The 24,000-nt window shown below is 44.5% G+C and overlaps 1 protein-coding gene across 8 annotated transcripts in view; it reads right to left on the bottom strand.

Annotated features, from left to right (window-relative positions):
- Positions 1-24,000, bottom strand: part of BMAL2 (basic helix-loop-helix ARNT like 2) — a 72,083-nt gene that overhangs the window by 6,889 nt on the left and 41,194 nt on the right. For 7 of the 8 annotated variants that reach the window (XM_058282938.2, XM_071210222.1, XM_058282935.1 and 4 more), the window contains 8 exons: positions 22,509-22,601; positions 20,624-20,741; positions 19,506-19,649; positions 7,012-7,252; positions 6,523-6,629; positions 6,179-6,329; positions 5,029-5,087; positions 4,120-4,228 (listed from right to left, as the gene is read on the bottom strand). In XM_058282938.2, the coding sequence (XP_058138921.1) occupies positions 4,120-4,228; positions 5,029-5,087; positions 6,179-6,329; positions 6,523-6,629; positions 7,012-7,252; positions 19,506-19,649; positions 20,624-20,741; positions 22,509-22,601 (1,022 nt within the window). The remainder of the gene's footprint in view (positions 1-4,119; positions 4,229-5,028; positions 5,088-6,178; positions 6,330-6,522; positions 6,630-7,011; positions 7,253-19,505; positions 19,650-20,623; positions 20,742-22,508; positions 22,602-24,000) is intronic. The other variant, XR_011646682.1, reaches the window with a different exon arrangement.

Genomic DNA, 24,000 nt, shown 5'->3' with positions numbered 1-24,000 from the left:
CGATAAAGACATTGACTACATATTTTTAGAAGGAAATTTTCTCCTCCAAACACTTAATAATCTACTGATGAAATTCAGTGCAGAACTTTTATATCTTAACAGTTTCCACAATGAGACTGACTTGTTGGGTGGCAGAGTTACAGGTGCCTCTGGAGGGCAGGAAAACACTCCATAGTAAACAGAAAAGTAAAAATCCAAGGTCGATCATGTTATTTTTATTACTATAGCACATGGCAAAGGAATAGAACACAATAAATAGCTTAAAACAGGCACTCTCATAAATTCAATAAACAGCATCATTGAAATAAAGATTTACTAACATTCTGCAACTTCCAAAAGTGGGAAACAGTCAGATTTTACTGTAATAGGTCAGCCCCAGGAACAAAATCAATGAATCACATGCAGAGAACAGAATGGCATAAACGTAACGTTATGTCTCTATGTATTCTCAAGAAGGCAGCTGAGAAGAAATTACAGAGAAAGAAAACAGAAACAGAGGAATGGAATGGATTAGTAGGAAAAACTCGGAGATGAAAGAACTGGTAGCCTTAGAGGTGAAAGTCTTGTCTTTGAAAATCACAACCTGTTCGCTTGGCCTTGGGTTAAGGACGAGGAGCAGGCCCTGGGCCCTGCTCCTTGTGGGCAGCCTCACCTGCTGACACGAGGCTTTCGTCCTGCCAGCCCCGCGTCCCAGGCCGCCCCCCACTGCTCTCGCTTGACTCCCTCCTACCGCCCCACGCCCCGCTGAGGTCCTCCCGCATGGATGCCCCTCCACTGTCCCACTCCCTCTGAGGCAGCCCGTCAACATTCAGTTCAACTTCCACCCCAGGTCCACCAAGAACGTTGTGTTTTTCATTACGCAGGTCACCAAGCTGAGGAACACTAAAATGGGAAGGAAACCTGGATCTGACAGTGAAAGTCAATATAGGATTAAATGCCAAAAACGTGTGAACTGCACCCTTGAGCACTTGATGGACCACAAGGCTCTTGTCAGTTTTACGTAGTAAGTCTTGAGGTTTATGGTCAAAGCACAGGAAGGCTCACAGATGGATGTATGTGTACATACTTCACAGTACTCTACTTAAAAAGAAATGGCACATACTAAGTACTCAATAAACATTTGTTCAGTAAAATAGATTAGGCAGATAGAAGGCTTCAGAGAAATGTCTTGTGATTTTTTTTCAATTTGAACATTTTTTAAAATTTAAAAGCTACAGTGAAATTATAGAAAAAGGTAGTAAATTAAAAACTAAAATTTCTTCCCTCTTCTACATCTCCTGTCTCCCAAACACCCTATCCCATAAGTGAGAGGTGATTATTCAAAAGAAATATTTTGTATTGTTACATATTATATTGTGGGGTTACACGTCCCTTCTCTACAATTCCAAAATCAAAACACCTTGAAAACGGAAAGATTTTCCATAATTCACTTTGTCAGTAAAGACCTGAATTGATCAGAACTCAGAAAAACCTGACCTTCACTAACGTGAGGCTACTTTTTTTCTTTTAAATCCCCCTTAATATGAAAGTTTATATACTTTACCCCAGAAATATATTTTTTAACTTTTCATTATGGAACATTTCAAACAGATATTAAAGTAGGTAGTATAATAAAATCCCATACGTCCACCAGTTTCAATCTTGTTTAATGTATATACCTCTTTACCCCTCACTCTTCCTCCCCCCACTAGATTATTTAATCCATAAACACCATTTAATTTATAAATACTTATCATTGCAGAAATACTAATGTATTTTATTATGGGGTACTGCCCATGTGTAACTGCTTTCTGGAAGTATCACTATATAATATGCCCTTTTCTAAAAAAAGAAAAAAAAAAAAGAATTCCAAAACACCAGCTTTCTAAAATCCAGAAAAATTCTGAACTCAACACATACTGGTCTCAAGGATTTTAGATAACCTCTTTTTTCCTTACACAGGTGAGATATTATAAATACTATTCTTTTTTCCTATTTCATGCTTTTTTCTATTTACCATTTATTCTGAAGATTTTTTCCATGTTAGCATTAACAGAGCTACCTCATCTTTCACAGCTGCAGAGCATTTCATTGTATGGCTATACCACAACCATTTTCCTATTGATAGATATTTAAGGAACTTCTGTGAGCAAGACAACAATGAAGAGCCTTGCTTCCCCGTGGTGGTGAAGTCCATGCGTCACCTTGGCCAGGTCACCGTGCCCAGCTGTTGGTCAACAAGCACTGGCCTGATGGTTACTGTGAGGACGTTTTGTGGCTTTAAGTCATTGGTCAGGTGACTGCATCTGCGGCTGACACGTCTACAATCAGCGAAGGAGACTGCCTTCGGCAAGAGAGGAGTCTCATCCAGTCAGCTGAGGCCTTAAAGGAAGGCCTTCAAGGGATGATTTCAGATGCCAGAAAGAATTTCTACATCTAATTCAGCCAGCCACATCTCCTGGGGAATCTGCGGAAACCGGAGTTTCCAGCTTGCGGCCTACCCTGAGGAATTCAGACTGCCCACAGTCAATTCTGTAATAAATCTCTTACATTTACAGACATATATCTTACTGGCTGTTTCTCTGGAGAACCTGACTGTGAGAGAATATTTATTCCTGAGGTAAAACTGCATAGTTTAAGATTATAAACATTTTTGATGGATATTGTCTAATTTCACTGCAAAGTGTTGCAGCAATTTATACTCCAGCAAATAGTTTAGGAAAGCCCGTTTCCTCACACGCCGACCAACATTATTATTAGACTTTCAAGTCTTTGACAATCTTCTAAGTAAAGAAAGTATCTCATTATTGTTTTATTTTGTATATGCCAATTGCTTAGCTGTGAATTGGGTTGAGCAATTTTTCTAGTGCCTTGACCATTTATATATTTTTCTGCTCATGTCCACTGTCCAATCATTTTTAAATTATTGAGTTATTTTTAGTTACATATTAAAACTTCTCCATATATTAAGATAGTTCTTTTTTATCACATGAAATGCATATTTTCCTCAGTTTATAATTTACACTTCATCTGTTAGGATGGTTACACTTATGCTTGAATTTTGAATTTTTATGGAATTTATAATATTTTTCTTAATGAATTTTGAATTTTGTGAGATATTTAGAAAGGACTTCCCAAACCAAGATTGTAAAAGTCCACACTTGGGTTCTTGATACACTTTGATAGTTTTTTTTTTTACTTTGAAATGTTTGATTCATCTGGAATTTTAACATAAGGAAAAAAGTTGGAATCTAGCTTTATATACTTTTCCCCAAATGTTTATTGTTATTGCAATGCCATTTACTAGTTCATTCTCTTTCTCCTTGACTTAAAATATCACTTGTACCATAAAATTAATTTCCATATACATTTGAGTCTATTTTTTAATTTTGTTTAGGTCCTGGGACTGGAAATCGAACCTGGGACCTCATACCTGGGAAGCCGGTCCTCAACCACTGAGACACATTGGCTCCTCTGAGTTGGGTTTTCATTTGTTTGCTTGTTTGTTTTTTTATTTTTAGGAGGTACTGGGGACTGAACCTGGGACCTCCCATGTGGGAAGCAGGTGCTCAACCGCTTGAGCCACATCGGCTCCCCAAATGTTTTTTTTTTAAAGAGGTACCAGGGATTGAACCCAGGATCTCATACATGTGAGGCAGGTGCTCAACCACGGCTACATCTGTATTTGATTCTATTTCTGAATCCTGTTCTTTTCCGTTGATCTACATTTCTGTTTGTAGGTTGTACCAAAAGGTTTGCGTGATTGTAGCTTATCATATATTTTACTATCTGATGGGGTTAGCCTTATCTTGTTACTTTTGTTTTTCAGAATTTCCCTGGATATTTCCCAATGGTTAATATCATTTTCTCAGAGACCAAAAAACCACAAATGCATCGCAGTGACACATCCTTACAACACCGAGTCTCGCCCCTGAAAAACAAGTTATATCTGGGAAGCTACTCAAGTCATCCTTTGTGTACATTCATAGCATTTTAAGTGTTTTGCTTTGTTTTTCATATAGGTCAGGACACTTGTGAATTTTTTATCTAATTATTCTGGGAGTTTTTTGGTTGTTGCTTCTGTAAATGTAAACTTCCCTTCCATTGTATATACTTTTTTTAGGGCTTTTAAAACAATACCTCTGTAAATCCAGAATTTCATTTGCAATATCTGTCCCGATCCCACCAGCACCAAGCACTGTTCCCATAGAAACACCCGGCACGCTGAGACAAGACTGTCTGGAGGACTCTGAGTAATAACAAGAGGAAAAATTCAAATTCAAAAAGTTAACTGTGGTTAATACTTCTCTTTTAATTCAAACACATTTCCTATTTTCCTCCTTGAAAAACAAAAGCAGACTAGCTGCGCTCTGAAAGGTTAGAAAAACTCATCCCAGAGTTATGAACACGGCCCATGTGGTCTCTAAATACTTAGGAAGGGGTCATCTCAATCAAGTGTCCAGAAAGTCACCTGAGGTTACAAACATGGTCCAAGACCTTGAGCACAGACAGCCTCTTGCCTCTTTAAGCTCCACTCAAAAGCCAGAGCGTACTTTATTTTTAAAATTTCCTAATCTTTTTATTTTTAATTATACACGTAACACGATAAGACATTCATGTGGTAAAAACAACACAGGTAGTAAATACTCCCCTTAATGCTTTTTATTAATCTGCCCTACAGATATTGAGTTGCACAACAGAACAGGAACTATGCTGGGTAAAGACTGAAAAGGACAGAGCTCCACCTTGAAGAGCTCACGGCGCGGTGGCGAGTGGGTGAACAGCTAACTGCCCTACGATACGGATGAGAACGGAGTGGACACCCAGCAGGCGGGCCTGACAGTTCAAATGGGAATTTCTTTTCCTTTCAACTCAGTCTCTTTTAAACTGATGTGGGGATTCCTATAATCTGACCCATAGAAATATTCTTCAGTTTCAACTTGAAATTCTTTCCCTCTCCACGGCAGCAAGACAGCGTCTCAATAATAACAATTTTCCGTAATAATACATATTAGTAGTAAGTCTTCCATCATCTAAAACTCAGCTTACCTTCTGAGGACTGCGAGCTGCAGGGAAGCAGCGATGCGTTTCCAGTCGCATTATTGCCCCTAGAATTAAGAAACACCATAGCTGATCTTTTCTTAAGGTAAAGGAAACTGTTAAGGCAACTCTCTTTGGTTCTGTGTATTGGATTTGTCGATTCTTGCCCCGCTTCTGTTTTATACACATGCATTCGTAACGTCACTGCCAGAGATGCGCTAAGCACCAGGGCATTTACTTAATGCCATCTTATCCAATAAAGTACATTTGCAGTTACAAACTCATTTCTAACACTATTGACAAAAAGGCAAGGACTATTACGCTGTGTGACAGGGAATACTAGAGGTTAAGCTTTTTGTGCTCTTTCCTTACTAAACAGTTTGGATAAGGAAACATTCAGTCTGATGAAACCTTATGGCTCTTTCCAAGGGAAATTAAAGAAAGATCGCACAGCATGTTGTGCGCCTCAGGGGAGGTCGCCCCCCTTGGGCTGACGCGGTCACTGACCGCCTGGCAGAAGCCCAGCCCTCAGCCAAGCGTCCCTCCCCCATCAAACACGCACCCCAGGCACAGAAAATGCACACGCAGAAATGACGTGGAGAACAAAGCACTGAGTTTTTACAGCAGGTGGTTTACAGTCACATCCCCATCATTTAATATAGGGTAGGAAAGAAATGCTTGCATAAAATGCCTTAACTGTCACATATCGTACAAAGCAAAAAGGAATATATTATAATGCAGGGCTTCTTAACCTTTTTTGTTCCACAGACCCCTTTGCCAGTCAGGTGAAAACCACAGACCCCTTACTAAGTGCATACTATACTGTGTATTATTTAATAAATATATCACACCTGCACCAACACATCCCCACAAGAAAAATACTTTTTTGAATTTCAATTCAAGCTCACAGACCCCTGGAAATCTTTCCATGGGGGTCTGTGCACAACTGTTAAGAACCCCCATTATAAAAGGGCAAGCTTCAATTAAGGGAACTAATGCCAAAGAACATTAAGCGAATTCCTCAAAATATAAAGCTCAAATTGTAATAGAAGTCCAGAAGATCATACAGTTTTAATGGTTTAGCCAGATGTGAAAAGAGAAGCAAAGAAAATCATTTGAAATTAATATAAGGGTCTTAACAACATAAAAAATTACTTACAAAACCAATGTGTTGACAGACACAATATATTCCAGTTCTTTGGTCCAAGGATTTGTGAAACTAAACCACTGGCTTTTTAAAGTTACAAAAGAGCCATCTTTTGCCCTGAATTTGTAGGAATCTGTAAATATTTTCTCCTTACTCTGTAGAACTTAAGAAGAAAAGAGAACGATTAACCTTTCAGTCTAAGTCTACCTTAGTAGTACAAATATCAACCCCTTGACGATTCATTTGCTTTTCAGAGGAATGAGAAATTAAAGAGTTGATCTGAAAAAATAAAAAAAGGGGAAAAAAAAAAGAGTTGATTTGTAGGTTACCAAAAAGCAGGACCCCCGAATGCATACCTGCTTTGTGCTTGTCAGTCAGGCTACTGTGGTCATCTTGATGGAAATACTCATAGCAAGAGGTTCCCAGAAGTTCCTGCGGCAGGTAGCCCAGAATGGCTGTCGCCCTGGTTTTAAGACAGAAAAGAAGCTTCAGGATTGGCAAGAGAACCCGTCCTGGACCGCCGCAGGGCCGGGGGTGAGGAGAGAGGGAGGAGGCCAGGGGTCAGCCTTCTGTTGCTGGGGCCTCGCGCTGCCCCACAGCCTCCAGCCGCAGGACAGACGGACGCCCGAGCCTGCGGCCAGCGGCCCTCGCTGCGCGCCCACGACCACCCCCAGGCACCTGAGCCCACATCAGAGACGCCCACGTGGACAGACACGTTCTCATTTGATTCACATTTCCATTTCCTGTGCTGAAGCCTTACAAAAGGGCCAGCAGAGCTGCCAAGCCCCCTTTGTAACCGCGGTCAGCGTCCCTCTGGACTCAAAAATTACGTATGAAGCGTTTACCTTTGATCCACATAGACGAATTTTCCGTTCATCGCAAACCGGGTTATGAACTGCGTGGGCCTGACTCTGACCCGGCCGCGGGGTGGGGGGACGCCGCCTGGCTGCGGCCTCCCCACGGCCACGAGGCACGGCAGTTCCCCGCCGCCCGCCGCGCTGCCCCTGTCGTCCTCTGCGCCGGCGACACGTGGGGGCCAGTTTCTCAGGTAGCCAGTGCAGTGGATAGTGCAGAACTTCCTACGATCTGGTTAGAGGTGAAAGAAACAGGCGCTGGCGTCCTTAAGAAGCCATTCTTAAATCCCCCACGCTGATATGTAAGAAGGCCACGACTGCAGGTAAATGCGCTGTAAAGACGCTAAACGTGGCCGTGACCAGCGCTGCGGTGGAGAGAAACCAGAGGTCTCGTCGTGACTTATTCAACAACTGAACTTTTAATGGGTAAATATTCTCAGGAACTACATTATATTCACTATATCCAAAAGCTGCCAGTGTGCTTTGATTTAGGTTTAGGTCTGTAGAATAATATATTTCCAAATCAATTTTTAAATTACTGTAATTATATCTGTTAGAAAAAGTTAAACTTCATGCCCCTTGCTCCTAGCCACAAAGATAATTGTTTTCAGGTTATTAAACTTTTAGCATATTATAATTTATATTCAAAAGTACAAAGGGGGCATTTAAGTCATTATGCATATTCTTAAATTTCCTATGTTAGCACTTATAATAGCTACTCTATATCTGATTATAATAGATTACAGAAACATTGTAGAGAACATTTAGGAAAATTTATAATGAAAGGTACAAAAATAAAATTTCACTCAAAAACTTCACTTTTCAGAAAAATCCCAAGCAATTAATTCCATAGGAAAAAAGCTTGTCATGGAGGTCCAACCAAAATAATAAAAAATTGGAAATAAGCCATATGCTCAAATATTAGGAAATGCTTAAGAACACAATGAAATAAAACCCAGGCATTAAAGATAAGAAATATACAGATTAAGGCAGTCCATCAAAAAAAAAAGGAATTAAAGATTAGAAAGTAGAAAAAAAACACAACTGATTTAAAGTACTTAAAACAGTGGTTCCTGAGAAGACTTAGAAAAGACCAAAACAGCCATTGTTTTCAATTGGAACTTTTTGTTAAGTTATTGTTACTACAATCAGTCTTTAAAAACCTTTTAAACAGAAGATGAAATGACCTGCCATGTAAGACAGTAGCTTGTAACAGTAGCCAAGCTTTTCAGAACAGTTCACGTGCGGGACGACGGAGCAGGTGCTCTGAGCGTATAGCTCAGTATCTTCTGAACGGCCCTGTGGGATGCTCTAACATCCCCCCGTCTAGGACACTGAGGCCAAGGCCAAGCGGTGGCAGGTAAAGGTGGGCTGGGCTGCTGAGAGCTCACTCTCGGAATCACTAACTCCGTGCTATTTGATGACAGTGATGCTCTGTCGCAGAAGGTGCTCAACGAGAGTTGCCTGCGTGTCGGGGTGAGGGTGGGGACAAAAACATGAGGGACATCCAGGGCACGAGTCAAGGCAGCGCAGTGACTGCGACGGGCAAGTGCAAAGGAAGAAGCAGGGCGCAGGGTTCAGGCCTCTAGGCCCAGGCTCACGGGGTCGTAAACTCGTTCTCTCTTCCCAGAAGTGATCACTTGTGAACCACCCCTTCAGTGGCCCACGTCCACCCTGGCAGTTACACGAGGAACCTGGGGCCTCTGCCTCACAACCAAGAGGTTTTCATTCACATTAACGAAACAAGACGGCAGTCAAATAAAAAGGTTTCTACAAAGAGCTTGGCATCGGTGAGGACGCCTTTCAGATTTACAAATGAAACCGACGAAAAACAGTCCACTCAACCGAAAGCATGTGACGAGAATGGCCTGTATGGATCTACAATCTCACTGCAGAACTGAGCCTTTTACCTTGATTCTTCTCTTACCGCAGGGTAACCACCTAAATTTCCGTATTAACGTGTCCCTCAAGCCTCACCTTGAACACTTACTCAGTTGGCAAATTTCTAGTGGGGATTATGTCATTCCATCCATTGCAATTCATTTATCAACTGCTTAAAGTAAAACAGACCAGAACAGAAGATCCCACAAACACTCTTAGCCCCCAAATTCTTTAGATCTTATCAGGGGTCGCGAACCCCAATTCTTGCCACACTTTATTCACATCAGCTCCAGAGGATGGACTCGAGTGTCATCTGCCCCACCATGTTTTTTAAGCCTGCACTGCTCCAACCCCTGCTTCACTGCCAGAACGTCCTTCCAGAACTCCTTGGCGCGTGCCTCTGCGGGAGCTGCCGGCGGGCTGGCTGCCTTCGCCTGGATCCTTGCAGTAGCAGACCCAGAGCGAAGGGTTCAAGAATAAGAAGTCATTTGAGAGGGGATCCCGGGACCACTTCTGGGAGTGGGGAAATCAGACAAGAAGAGGAGGCAGCTGACGAAGGGCAAGTGTCCAAGCAAGAAGCCACTCTGGGAGCCTGAAGCTAAATCGACAGGGACATTTTCGGGAAGAGGCAGCTGCAGAGCAAAAGACCCAGGGTTTATGCACCAGCTCCCGCCAGGGGTGAGGGGTGTTCCCAGGGGCATAGTCCCCCAACTTCCCACCAGGCTCCAAAGACCGCATGGATCTCAGCTGATGGCAGAGGGGGCCGGGGGCTGCACTCTGCAAGAGGGCCCTGACAGCATCTGCCCCTCTGGCCTAAGAAGCAAAGGACTCTGGGTACAACTAGTGGAGTGAGAGCATCTTACTAGAATAAATTTTAGAAAAACCTAAGCCACTGGGTCCCATTCATCCACACTTCGTCAGCCTTTGATGTCACAAGCTGAGATGCCTGGAGAGTTGTGTCCCTACCTCAGAAGCTTTTTTAAAGTTTGTGCACATGACATTAATGTTGGACTCAGGGTAGACATAATTTTTTAATGTAAATGTTTATTTTTAGAAAACATTTTTATTATGAAAAATCCCAAGCATACATAAAATTGGAGCCCAGTATAATGAAAGCCCACTTGAGCAATTACCGACTGATGGCCATTCGTGAGAGTTCACCTTTTGATAAACCTTAAATTCAGTTTCCAATTAGCATAAAAGGGCAATTCGCTCCTCTCTTCTTTTAAATGTAACTGATTTATGGTAAAAGGGAGGTTAATCACCTTTACTGACCACACGCTTTGCTCATTACTGGATCCCACTGGCTTCTTACCAGAGGAAAAAAATAATTCAGTAGCAACTATATGCAAAATGAAATAATTTCCCTTAACAGACCCTTTCCTCACTTAAAGCAGAATTCAGAGTCCCCTCACGCGGGCAGTCTTCCCATGGGGCCAATGGGTGTTCCGATTCGCAGCTACCCTGTCCTGCGCGAGATGCTCACAGCGCTCAAATCCCCCGTGGCACTGCCTGTGGGCACGTGCCCTTACCGCCCGTAGGCCAAAGCGGCCACAGGTCTTTGGCACAGAGCTCTGGGGTGTGAAATGCTTGGTTCAAGTGCTGGGGCAGATTAGAAACTTCTTGAGAAGACCCTTGAGCCTGACTGCAGGCATCTCTGTGGCTCAGCTGATGTGGGCGTGGAATGTCCAGTGTGGGTGGGAGCACATTCCTACCACAGAAGCAACTAACTCCCTGGCTGGCGTGTCTGAGACAGAAACCATCGAGAATGGTCTCCTTAATTAAGAACCTTCGGCCTCTAAGGAGTTGCTCCTGTAGGTGACATGGCAAGGTAAAAAGAATACGATGGTTTTAAAGCCATAGTTCTGATTCTGCCGCTTGCTGGGTGACTTGGGACAAATCATGTAACCTCTTTCTGATTCTGCCGCTTGCTGGGTGACTTGGGACAAATCACATAACCTCTTTAAGCCTCAGTTTCCTCATCTGCAAGACAGGGATGTTTTGCACAGGACTATCATAAGGATTAAGGTGCATAATTATACAAAATGCCTAGCATATAATAGATATTCCTTCTTTGCTCCCTTTCATTTTTCCTTTTCTTCTTCCAGTGCCATGAACAATAGCTACCATTTATTGAGTGCTTACTTGGAACCAAGCACAGCGTTAATCCTAACCACACTCCTATGAGGTGCTGTGATTATACCCATTTTTCAGATAAAGACAAAGATGAGCTTGCCTCAGGTCACCCAGCTGTTAAGTGGTAAACCTGATACTCAAACCATGTTGAATTCAGAGCTCAGGCTCTTTCTACTCTGTCCTACAGCCTGTTCGCTAGCAGGGCTATTGTGAGGCACAGCCTAGAAACTGGAAGAGTTTCAAACATGTCAAGTCCCCTTAGTGCATCACAAATTCAACAATGAATTAAATCTAACTGACCAATTGCTAAATATCCTTGAAATTTCTATATTTTTCCAGTAAAATTATCACATCTTTATTTCAAAGGTAATAAATCTTCTCTGCCTCTTCTACAAATCTGAAAATTATAATTAAAAAATACTTTTAGAAACCATATGCCCCATTCCCCCCCCCCCACCCTGGTGTGGGGCATGACTCCTGGGGATGAGCCTCCCTGGCACCGAGGGATTATTATCAAGTACCACCTAGCAATGCATTCAGAAAAAGACCTTAACCAAAAGGGAGAAATATTAAATACAAAAGAGCTTTTATGGCTGAGCAATTTTAAAGTGAGTCAGGAGGTCATTCCAGAGGTTACACTTATGCACACCTCAGGCAGATCTCACTAACTGCCACAGTAAACGAAGCCTCAAAGTGGGGTGCTCCCAAGGGCTCTAGAGACATCTGGACCCTATAGGCAAGGAACCACCCCATGAAGTCAGCACCCCATTGGTGGGCCTTACCTTGGAATATATGATAACCTATTTCCCCAATGTAACAGAGCTAGACTCATTTCCCTACACAAGATTCTTCTACCCCTTTTATTTGAACCTATAATTAGCACTACGACCATTAAATATATGTCCCAGAGACTTACATCTTCAGTCTGTTCATATGCTGGTGGAGCCCTGAATCTTAGCAGAGTTGTAGCCAACACCTACTCTCTGATTCATCATACTCGCCCAGGACAACTAACATGATGATGATGGACAAAACCCATCCTTCTCAAAAAAAGAAACCACATGGAAGCACTAAGTTTGATTATTCTCAAGAATTCTGCTTGGATTTTTTCCTCCTTAACCTCTGACTATATATGTTTTTGCTTAAAACTCAATATTTAGAAGACTGTTTCAAAATACGGCAAGAGAAGTGTACAGTTCCATAAGAACATCCCACCTTTCTTTTCATATTGTTGCAAAATGGTTAAAAGACACAGAAATTACTATACTTTCAAGGTTATTATCAGTGACTGACCTGGGCTCTCATACCTAAGGAAAATTCTCCAAGAATGTATACATATTCAGGCATGCATTTCTCAAAAAGTGAAATGAAAAGTCTAAGGTGACAGAAAGAGGAAGAAGCTAGATAAAGTAGAGTCCAGCACGAGTTTATGACTTACGGTTCTATACTTCAAGCCAAATATTAAAACGCCAATTTATTAAACATAAATTTATTTTCAGCAAAGCGCAGATTCCTTACCTATACCAGGGCTTTTCAGATGCATTTCTCACGAGAATTACGGATAGAAAATTATCCAAGTTGTTTGTTAGAAACTTCTTGGGATAAAATCTAACGAGTATGTTGAAATCGCTTCTTGGTTGGAACAAAAACACTCTAATGTATATTTATTCACTGGGATTTTTAATTGTTCTTGTGGATCTGAAAGTGGTCATGTGGTTATATGGTCAGTCACCCAGAGACAAAGGACAGAAGACAGCCACTCACACTCAGTGAATACCTCCTGCGTGTCTACTAAGTGCCACACACCACGGGAAGAGGCAGGAAGCTCTCGTTTTCGTGAGAGAGGCCAAGTCTAAAGAAGTAACTTCAGGATGGTGTGGAAGGGGCAGAAATGCTCAGGCTTACTGGTGCTCACCAAGGCGGGTACCTGGAACTTACACCAAATGAGTATGGGGTGTTGTGGCAGTTTGAGATTACTTATGAACCCCAAAAAGGATAAGGATTATGTTTATAAACTGGTCTGTTCCTCTGGTCAGGATACCCTTTGTGCTAAATTCAAAGGTTTTGTTTACTTGATTAAATTAAGATTAGGGCTTTGATTCAACCATGTCAGTGGGGCATGACCCAGGGTTAAGTCTCTGCCCTCTCGGTGGGCGACATAAATGGACACTCAAGAAGATACACGGGAAGAGAGAAGCTCCACAGACGCCAGAGGAGAGAACTGGGTCAGCTTCGATCCTGCAGCCCCGGGAAGAGAGACGAGCCATTCACCTGCTGGTTTACAGCTGACCTCGTGAAGCGACCAGAGCAGCTGAGCCCAGAGAGAAACAAGCCCTATGCCAGCTTACAGCTGAGACGGGAAGAAGCTGGGACCTCGGATCCGTAAGAGAAAGAAGCAAGGCCGCACCCTTGCAGGGGTCGGCAACAGATTTGGGTGAGCAAGTAACTGTTCTGGTACCGTGAGTTGGACTCTTTAGGGCCTTGTAACTGTAAGTTTTTACCCCAAATAAATACCCTTTATAAAAGCCAACGGATTTCTGGTCCTTCGCATCAGCAGCCCTTGGCTGATACAGGTCTCCGTGAGGCCTGTGCCTTAGTGGTCCAAGGCCAGCTGAAGGGCCTGCGGTCCCCGCTCCTGCCAGCTGAAGGCCTGGGGCGGCTGCTGGGAGTCTGCATGGAGAGCTGAGCTGGGAAACCTCCAGAGCTCCCGGGCTAGGGGTCCTGAGCCACGTGCCACAGGCTCAGTCTTCTCTTCCTTACTGGGTACTTACAGATTTAAGCTTCTCTCTCAGTATGGCAGGGAAGCACGTCCTCAACTGCCCCTAACATCTTTCATGTCTCCACTGATAATCCTTTGAAAGGTCCTTTCACCCGGTGCCCTTTTGGGCCCTCCTGCACTGCCAGCGTGCAGCCCTACGGGGTGCAGACCAGGGTGTGGATTTGGCATTTCATAATCTACTAAGTGGCAGTGGCCACTTAGCTCCCACTGGGCTTAGAACAAAATGAGAACATTCTTTCCCACTCTCTGGTATGTGCTACTAAAAAGTTCAGGTACCTCCGAGGGGCAGGGCTCATCTGTTATTTCTTTCATCTCTAAAGCAGTTGTCTTCAAGCATCATTGATTCTGCATCCTGTCAAAGAAAACTTAAGCAACATTCATGTGTATATTTGATTTTGTTATATACACCAACTATTATACTACTATATTATGTGTATCATAAAATACAAGTGAAATGAAAACTAAAAATATATGAGAGGTGAATACGGATGTGGCTCAACCAATTGGGCTCCCATCTACCACATAGCAGGTCCAGGGTTCAATGCCCAGGGACTCCTGGTGAGGGCAAGCTGGCCCACAAAGCGAACTGGCCCATGCGGAGTGCCAGCCCTTACCAGAATGCCACCCCATGCAGGAGTGCCGGTTGATGCTGAGAGCTGGTGCAGCAAGATGGTGCAACAAGAGACACAGGAGAGAAAAATAAGAAGACGTGGCAGAACAGGGACCTGAGGTGGCACAAGAGAGTAACTGCCTCTCTCCCACTCTGGAAGGCCCCAGGATTGGTTCCTGGAGCTGCCTAATGAGAATACAAGCAAACACAGAAGAACACACAGCAAATGGACACAGGAGCAGACAATGGGGGGTGGGAGGTAGGAGAAGAAATAAATAAATCTTTAAATATATATATATATGAGGGAAAGATAAAAACAATATTTTAAGAACACATTTTATTTCTTAATAGAAAAACTTTCTGGTTCTCTACAAGTTATACATATTCTTTATGAGAACAGTATATTTAATTATGCTTTATTAATGTTTTAGATCCTTGGTTTTTTTTATACCACTTTTTTCTTTTTTCTTTAAAATATTGTAACCAATGACATACTAGAGAACAATGTTACATTCCAGTAGTGCATGATTAAGGATGAAAGCATGACGGAGTAAAAACACCAATAATTATCTCAGCGTTCCCCACAAGGATGCCCCATTTTGTTTTGTCTAGAAGAGAGCAGAGGGAATGGAACACAGGGAAAGAGAGGAGTGAAGAAGGAATGGCATTTTATTGGTAGAAAAGCAAATCTCAATTATACGGAGGTTTTCAGGTTATCTGAAGACCTGCTGAACGGGATTAAATCCTTGTTTTAATCCTTTGTGAATCAGTGATTTTTTTGTCTTTTGTTTTATTTTAATTTTTTATTTTTCAATCAGTGATTTTAAGGTCTGCTTCTAATCTAACCTCTTAATCTATTTTCTTTTTGTCATGGCACTTAACACCATTAAAAAGGATTTTTTTTTTGTTCACTGCTCTGACCTCAGCATGTAGAACATCTGGCAGAGTGTGCAATCAATACATGCTTATTAAAAAACACTTTCTTCGTGAGCACAGTACCATCTAACGGTGTGCTCTTGTGCATCCCTTCCCTGCTCCACACCTCGTCACCTCACGTTGGTGGCCTGAAATCGGTCATGGTGGGACAGTCCACACCAAGGAAATTGGCAAAGCTACAAATCAAGGCTCGATTTTTTTTTTGATTGCCTATACCTAAAAATGTGATGGAGAAAATAATAATAATGCAGATTAAAAGTGTCTGAAGTTGTTACAAAGGGAATAGCACAAAAATTAAGTAGTTATCTAGCATTCAAAAACTACTACCCATCTTCAGCGAAGTCGCCCAGGTCACTGCCAGATGAGTGAAATTCCAACATGGCCTTGTGGTTTCACGTTTCCTCATTACCGTAAGGGACAGCACCAGTCAGCATCCCCCAGACTTCCCGGAACAGGTGACCAAGCGCGTCCCTCAAGCACAGGCGCGGCACCCTCAGCCAGCTGCCCCTCCCCTGCTGCCTTCCCTCCAGGCTCTGCTCCCCCGTCTTTTCCGGTCCCTGGATTTTCCCTGCCTCCAGGCCTTCACTCGCCTTTCTTCTGCCAGGAGCTCCCTCCCACAGGCCTCTGCATGCCTGACTCACCATTCAGGGCTCAGTTCAAATGTCTCCTAGGAGAGACTTTTCTGGAACTCTGCCTAAAGTAACTGCTCCTTCCAGCCCCTGTCTTGGCATCACCCCCTTTAGTGGGTTCCTTGTACTTTGCCCGCCCCAGGACCTTTGCTAGTTTCCATCGGATGGGCTGCTCCCATCCCTGTAAGAGAAGGCCCCAGAGCAGTGACTGCCGCCTGCTCACCTGGGTGCAGGCATCTGGTACAGTAATTGGCATACAGCAGGTGCTCAATTAGTAACTCCTGACCGACCCATTCTTTTTATATATTTATTTAGAGTCTACTATGTCAAGCAAATATCTCAGGCTTATTTCTGTCGCTTTTACTTAAGTCTAGCCAACGTGCAGGGACCCCAGAGAGAAGGTTTTGAGAGAAGCGGTGAGAAAACTCAACTGGGAGAGCGAACCCCAGGGCTGGTCATGCCACCCAGGACGCTCGTTTCACCACCCTCCTCTTCCCCTCTCTCCTCCTCTTGTGCCTCCAGAGAATTCCACACATGGGAGAGGAATCTGAAACAGTGGCTCCAGGGAGAGTTCTCTGTGCGCTCCAAACCTACAGAACCTCTGGACTGAGGCCAGCAACCTGCGTTGTAGCGATCCCTTCAGGTGAAGGTGAGGCAGGCTCAAGTGGGAGAACCGCTGCTCTGAAAGGGTGTCTTAAAAACACATTTGCCCGGCGCACCTCAAGTCTAATGAAGAATCAGGACGCATTTAGATGGCGACGGGCGAGTTTGGGTGGAGGCTGAAGGCATGGGAGAAAGAGGCTGTGGCAGCCCGAAGCTTCCGTGGCCCCGAGAAAGTCTGTTCTTAAAGCGAGTCCTTCCTGTGCGTGTGCACCTGTCGTAGGTGGGACCCTGTGAGGAAAGCACCTCGGTTCAGGGCCTCTAGGCAGACTGCGCGACCCAGGTGGGTCTTATCCTCAGAGTGGAGTCCTCTCTAAACGGAGGAATAAAAGCCGCAGACTCAGGAAAAAAGCTCAGAGACACAGAGAAGCCTCTGGAAGTTGAAATCAAGGAACCCAGGAGAGAAGAGCCACAGAAGGAGCAGCTGGAAGCTGAACAAGGCCTGGGGAAGAGGGGACAGGGGAGAGGGGAGGGGGTAAAAAGGCGAGAGGGGAGAGGGAAGGGGAAGAGGGGAGGGGGAGGGGGAGGAAGGAAGGGGGCGAGACCTCCCGCGGCCCCTGAGTGGCGGGCCACAGCTGCGCTTGGGAAGAAAGCCCCTCTGCCGATGCCTTGCCTTGGATGCTTCCATGGCCCCACAGCTGTCAGCTTTTAGCTGAATAAATCCTCATAGGTAAAAGCCAGCCCATTTCTGGTATGGTTTCTTGGCAGCTTTTAGCAAAAACAGAGGTTTTTGCCAAGGGGTTTATGAGTAGACGCTCACCCTGGAGAAACACTTTCAAGTTCAAGAAAAGAAATTAATTTGAATGCAGTTATGGTCTGAGGTGGAGAGAATTGGGTAAATTTATTCATTCTGGAAAGGGAGATTTAGATTGGGAGAACTGGTAGGTAGAATTAGATCAGGGTAGGGGAAGAACAGAGCCAGGCTAGAAATCAAAGCTGTGGGGTTGCAAAGCATAGCAGCAAAGAGTGAGACAGCAGGGCAAGGGGTGGAAGGAGAAGCCAAGTTTTACAGGACAGAGTGGCCCTGGACAGCATCCACAGGCCACGACAGACAGAGGAGCACAGCTCAGTGGTCAGGAGGTCCATGGGGCCCATCTTCCCCAGGAGGAAGGACAAATCAACCTGGGACTCTTCAGAACACTTACAGGCCTGGTCATTATACCTCTAACCAATCTGTAACTTGCTTCAGAGACTTCAGCCATGCTAAGCTGGTCGCTTTGGCGGCCACGTTTTCTCCCACAATTGCAGTGTAGATGGCTGACTCGTTTACGCTGGATCTGCTGGACTTGGTGCTGGTTCACCTTAGTCAAATCCCAAGTTAAATTTAGGACTCCCTGGGATGCTTCCTGCCCTCAGGACGCTTCCTGCATTATGTGGCCGCCACCTGTTTTGGCCACTCTGATAAGATGAACAGGGCTGCCTTGGGAAGGAGGGTGGAAAGAGCCGGCACTCTGGGGTGGTAGGAGCGCTACTGTCTGCTGGTCAGTGTCATAAAAGCTTACGTGCACCATTTCCCCCAGCAGGGTTTACACAGCGTCTAACATTTACGGAGCCTAACTTTGCAGGGAACCGTCGTAGACTCATGACATGTATTATCTCAATTAATCCTTACAACAACCTATGAGGAAGGCTCTACTGTTACCCCACTTTACAGCTGAGAAGAACAAGACTGGAAGGACACAGTGACTGACCTTAAGTCACACAGTTACTAACTGGAGGTAGGATGCGAACCTGGACAGCTTGGCTTCCCAGTCTATTTACCCATTCCACTAAACATACTGCTCTGTGGATACCCCTGTTAAAGACAAGGGAACTGAAGCGCAGAGGTTTGCTCCCAGTCACCCAGGTAGTAAGCGGTAGAGCCAAAATGTGACCCACGTTAGCTGGATTTGCCCGGCAGGCCGCACAGGTGGCACATGCCACCCCTCAGAGCCGAGGGCGAGCGGGAAGCCCCGGAGGTTTGCGGAGAGCCTGACGTAAGGCAGGGCGAGGCTGGCGGGCTGGGGCCGGGGTCTGCTTCTGTGACACTCTCAGTACTGACCGCTCAAAGCTCTCCTCTGCAACTCAGACAGACGCCGGTGGCTTTTCCATGGGCCGAGTCCCCTCATGCAGGACCGGCACAGGGTAGGGCTTAGTGGGACTTAGTGTTATCGTCTCGAGGGTTAACAAAACAATTTTGATGGAAACTTGTACGTGGACTGAATCTTGCAGCCCATAGAACCGTCCTTTCAAAGGGTGTGGAAACAAATCTCACCCTGAATTCTGCACGGGGTCCCTTCGCAGTGGCCTAATACAGTCTTAGGCATTCTGCAGTCCCTGAAATTTCCCAACTAAGTTTAATCGATAAGGGTTCAATCAATTCAAAATGTAAATATCTGCAAGACAACCATAAAAGATTCTCAAGAACATGGTACTAGAAATATTTACCAAAGAAGCACGATGCTGGAGCCTTAAAGCCACACCTGGAGCTTGCAAAACCTTCACCAAATTCATCACATCAGGCTCTTGGGCTACTGTGGTTTTTTTAGAGACCTAACCTTCATATTTTAAAAAGTGCTAATGGGGTTTTATAGTATAAGTGTTAGTTCCTTTCTTCCCGGTTTTTCCCAGTGGCTAGCCCTCAAACTGCAATTTCAATAGCTCCATCAAAATCCTGGGTAATAAGGAAAACACAGTTACCTGATAAGTTTGAATGCTATAACAAGTTAATCTCAAGAATTCTTATCTTCTCAGGTGCTTTTGCCCTCAGTTATTTGCCTTGACTCTGCGCTTTGCCTTTTTCTGTACAGAAGCTGCTCAGGACAGGACTCTCATAGCCATGCCTTCCATCACTGAGCATCCAAAACCGTGATACCTTTCTTCCTGGAGCTGGGGAAGCCTTCCTGCTCTTCTTTGACGGAGACTTTACAGCTCTTTATCCGACAGAAGAAGGACCGCCTTGAGCCAGAGCACACACGCGTCCTGCCAGTGTAGACATTCCTGTGAACCTGCAGGCCAGCTTTCAGGGCAGAAGGGGCCAGAGAACAGGAGGAAGAGAATGCTGTCAAATAACTGTGGAATTTATCCCGTAATGCTTTCTGATCATCTAGGACATTTGTGTATAAGTTCAAAAAAAAGAGAAATGCTTGTTTAAAGCAAGAACACAACTGTACATTGAAGTCCACAGTGAAACCGACCAAAAAATGTATTTGTCTAGCAATCACATTTTGATAACTTATAAACATTTGATTTATCTTTATTTTCTCCCTGGGAGTAGGAAATAAAGATAATTAAAGTAAAAATGAAAAAGACTGTAACTGTAACTACAATTGATGGCACAAAGCACTGTTATTTTTTAACTGTACATAATTATTTGGCATTTAGCACTTTCAAAGAAGATAAACATTTTCGGAGAAAATAAAGAATACTTATACTTTCCCAAGCACAATTTTACAAGGTCTTCTGTACTGAGCAGACTTCACTCATAGAAAAGAGAACTCTCTCTCAAGCATATAGCTAAACAATTAAAATGCTAGCAATCTTCTCCAAAATAAGATGCTTTCTTGTAAAGATTTTATTCGAATATGAAAAATAGAAAATATGACTCAATCGTATTTCCTCCAAACAAAGCACCTTCATAAGAATATATTTGTTCTTTTTATTTTTAGCTTTGTAAATGCTTTATTTTTTTAAATATTTTTTAAAGTAAATAGACCACAAGGAATGTTACATTAAAAAACATTAAAAAAACAAAGAAACATAAGAGGTTCCCATTTAACCCACTCCCCACCCCCACATCATTTTTGTAAATTGTATTTTTTTGAAGGAATTCACCATGTAGCTATACTGATTATATACTGATAGTAAAGTTTACTAAGTAACTCTCCTCTCAATAAAACCACAATCAGCTGTTTTAAAAACATCATAGAGCTGTACTTTTATGTAATGATTATATTTACAAAAGATGGTATGCATGCTGAAATGAGCACTTACTTTTGGCATCTATTAGCTTTTCTCTTGGTGAAATATCAGATGAAGAAAGCTGTTCCTTTACTTTGGCAACATCTTTTGGATGTAAGAAGTCAAATAAGCTTTGTCCAGTCAGGCTATCCTGTCCATAAGGTAGAAGTTCACTGAAAATTAGTACTAGAATTCATGGACTTTTCCCAATACAGACATATGGCCTTCTTTCTCGTGTAAAGCTGCTTTTTCCAACGTTCCAAGACAGATCACTGTACTGTGTAATATTAACTTAGTGTTGGAAGCAGGGCGATATTTGTAGGTAGGAAAAATGCCAAACCACCCCCGACACACACAACCACCAACACGCCATCGTCAGTGAGGGTGACTAACGCTCGTGGAAGAAAACCCACGCGCCACATCACAGCTTACTTCCAAACCCATTAGGATCGACTTTCGACCTTTTCATCTTTTGTAAGAGGAGAGATGATATTACTCTGTCATCTGTGAGCATCTGTGCTTTACGGGGTGGCTCGGAGATTCCCTGTTACAATGGAATCCGGCCTGCAACGCCCCCTCTCCCCAGCCCTGTCCTCCCGGTACAGCCTTGGTGCCTGTGGTCTTGTCAACGGAACTCATTCCCCTTCTCGACAAACTCAACCCCTGACTACGACAAACAGCCTCCTCACCTTACAATGTCCACCTCACGGGTGAAGCCCGCCCCGAGCCACACCCATCACCTCTGCTGCACCCTTAATTCCCCAAGCAGACGCTCCTCCAGGAGACAGAGCAGGGGGCCAGCTGGTGGGCCCGCCCGAGCTGGACATCTCATGCTAAGAACACGCAGCTGGATGTATGCATCAGTCTGCTGTGTGTCTGGGTAATGTAAGTCTATGTCCAGAGTATGACTAACTCTCAGGTTTCTGAATCTGAAAGGCTGAGAAGACTGCATCCTGGGATCCCCAGGTCCTCCTGAGCAGCCGGGGAGTGTCCTGGATGGTCTCTGAAAGGCAAAGGCAGTGCACGGCGGCTCGGATGCCAAGCCGCGAACGTGGGGCTGGAGAACACCTGAGCTGTGGGGTGTGTGAGCGTGGGGGGTGATATTCGGTGTCGCATCATAAGAAGGAGCACTCGGACCTGCACCACTTTCATGTCCCTGCCGTAACCAGCTGCACAGCCCGTCTGGGTGCTGACCCGTCTACACACAGCCCCGTCACATCGCTGCTTCTGCACTTAACTCGCTGTCTGAATGTTGGTACCTCCCCCTACACACGTTTCAAGTCTGTGGGGAAAAGAGGCTGATGGAGTCCTTCGAGAGTGAAGCTCTGGTCTTCTGATTTCTAGTTAAAAGGCCCAGGTGCCAGTTTATTCGCTCTGTCAATCAGTTCCAGGGCTGGCATCTTTTGAGTAACTAGTTTAAACTACATGGTACTCGGGGATGAGGAGGTGAAGTAATTACCAAGCTACTTGAATAAAAGACACATTCTTTGGTTTGTTGCCAGAGATCAAAAGCTAGAATGCAATCGTAGCACTTAATAAATAATAATATAGCCCCTCGAGGGAACAAAGAAGGGCAGCTGACATAGGTCAGGCACTCTCAGATACCACAGCCCGTGTCGTCCACACATCCCGAGAGGCAAACACCATCATCAGTCCCTTTAACTTGGAGGGAGCTGAGGCTCAGCAAAACTAAGCAACCTCCCGCAGGTCAGAAAGCGAATTTTAATACCACTAACTAAACTCCGTGCTCTTTCCTTCTCCCTTGGAGCTCTGATTTAGCAAAACCTAATCTCGCATTTAGTGGGAAAAAAGGATTCAGGAAAAATGCATTTAAACCTCTCTGTTCAAAAGAGTAAATATCACATTAGTTTCATTTTTAATTGAACATTTAAAAATACCTGCTCATAATTTTGAATACCTGATCATAATTAAGCGTTCTGGAGACTGATTTAGAAACGAAGATAATCTTTCCTCTCTCACATCCAACAACAAATAGGAAGCCTTCTGCAGTCTAGGAGTTAAAAAGGTAAAAGTGAGTATTTGAGTCTCTTCTGTCTTGCACACACATTCAGATTTTGAGGGAATTATTACGGCAATACAACTCACAGAGTGGTCACAGAGCCTAATATATTTAATTTTAAGAAATTTTCTTGAGATGTAAAAAGACTAATAGAGAACATTATGCTGAATCCCACTGTAAACCAACGTTTTCGACACACAGTGTCGAGCCACTGACCATGAAGTTGAGGTGTTTCCTAATCAAGGATTGCCTTTACCAGATCTACTTTACTGCAGAAAAAATACACAGCTACTCATGAAACGTCAACTACAGCGATGCTGGGGACGGGTGGAAGACCGCGCCGATGGGGACAAGAAAGGGACGAGGACATTTTACTTAAACCTTCTTATATTTGTTGGTTTAAATGACCATAATGTATCATCCATTCAAAATCCTAAATTTAAGAATTCTAATATATCAGCTGTTCCCATAAGTGGGCCGAGTAAATCCCCTGTGGGGCGACCCACACAGATACGGGGTGTTGGGCACAGGTGGCCAGGCACACCCGCGACGTTCCATAAACACACATGTGGATCAGGCAGGCGTCGCGGGTCGGGGCAGGTCAGTTCACGGAGCATGGACGGGAAAGCACTTAAAGGGGGCTGAGAGCTTCCGCAGCGCACCTGAGCGCGTTACCCCGCAAAAGTAATTCCACCTGGACACAGGAACACCCTTTGTGCCACGTTTAAATTGGCTGTTCAAATAATGAGTGGCTTTTTAAAGAGACTTTACTTAAAAAGGAACACGACTATCTGTGACGACGCTCTGTATTTAGCCGCATGTGGCTTCCAGCACGACGTTCCAGCACACGACCCCCGGACACGACCCCCGGAGCCGGAGGAACCACCGACAGGATCGGTTCTTCCTCGCGGGTGACGCTCCGGACCCGGGAGCCCAAAGCCTGAGCCAGATGCGGTGGGCCAGAGGGGCTGCCGCTCAGCGCGACGTCAGTGACCAGGACCCTGCGGAGCCAGGGCGAACCAAGGGGGGAGGCACCTGCACCAGGTAAACCGAGGGGGGAGGCACGAGAGCCAGGGCAAACCAATTGGGGAGGCACCAGAGCCAGGGCAAACCGAGGGGGGAGGCACCTGCACCAGGGCAAACCAAGGGGGGAGGCACCTGGACCCTGCGGGAAGAGGGGGTAAACCGAGGGGGGAGGCACCAGGACCCTACAGGGGCTGGGGGTAAACTGAGGGAGGAGGTAAGTGGGATGGTGCAGGGTTGAGGCGAGTGTTCAAGACAAGCCTGCTTTGCTTCTGGAAAGGCCCATCCTCTGTCTCCACGTTCATCAGCCCAAGCTAGGGGGCGGGGCCAAACCTAAACGTCAGTGTTCAAGGAAACAGGCTTCACC

This window comes from Dasypus novemcinctus, chromosome 20, assembly GCF_030445035.2.
Source record: "Dasypus novemcinctus isolate mDasNov1 chromosome 20, mDasNov1.1.hap2, whole genome shotgun sequence".
Lineage (NCBI taxonomy): Eukaryota > Metazoa > Chordata > Mammalia > Cingulata > Dasypodidae > Dasypus > Dasypus novemcinctus.
Note: the sequence above shows the minus strand (reverse complement) of the source record. Positions and strands in the feature narration are given on the sequence as shown.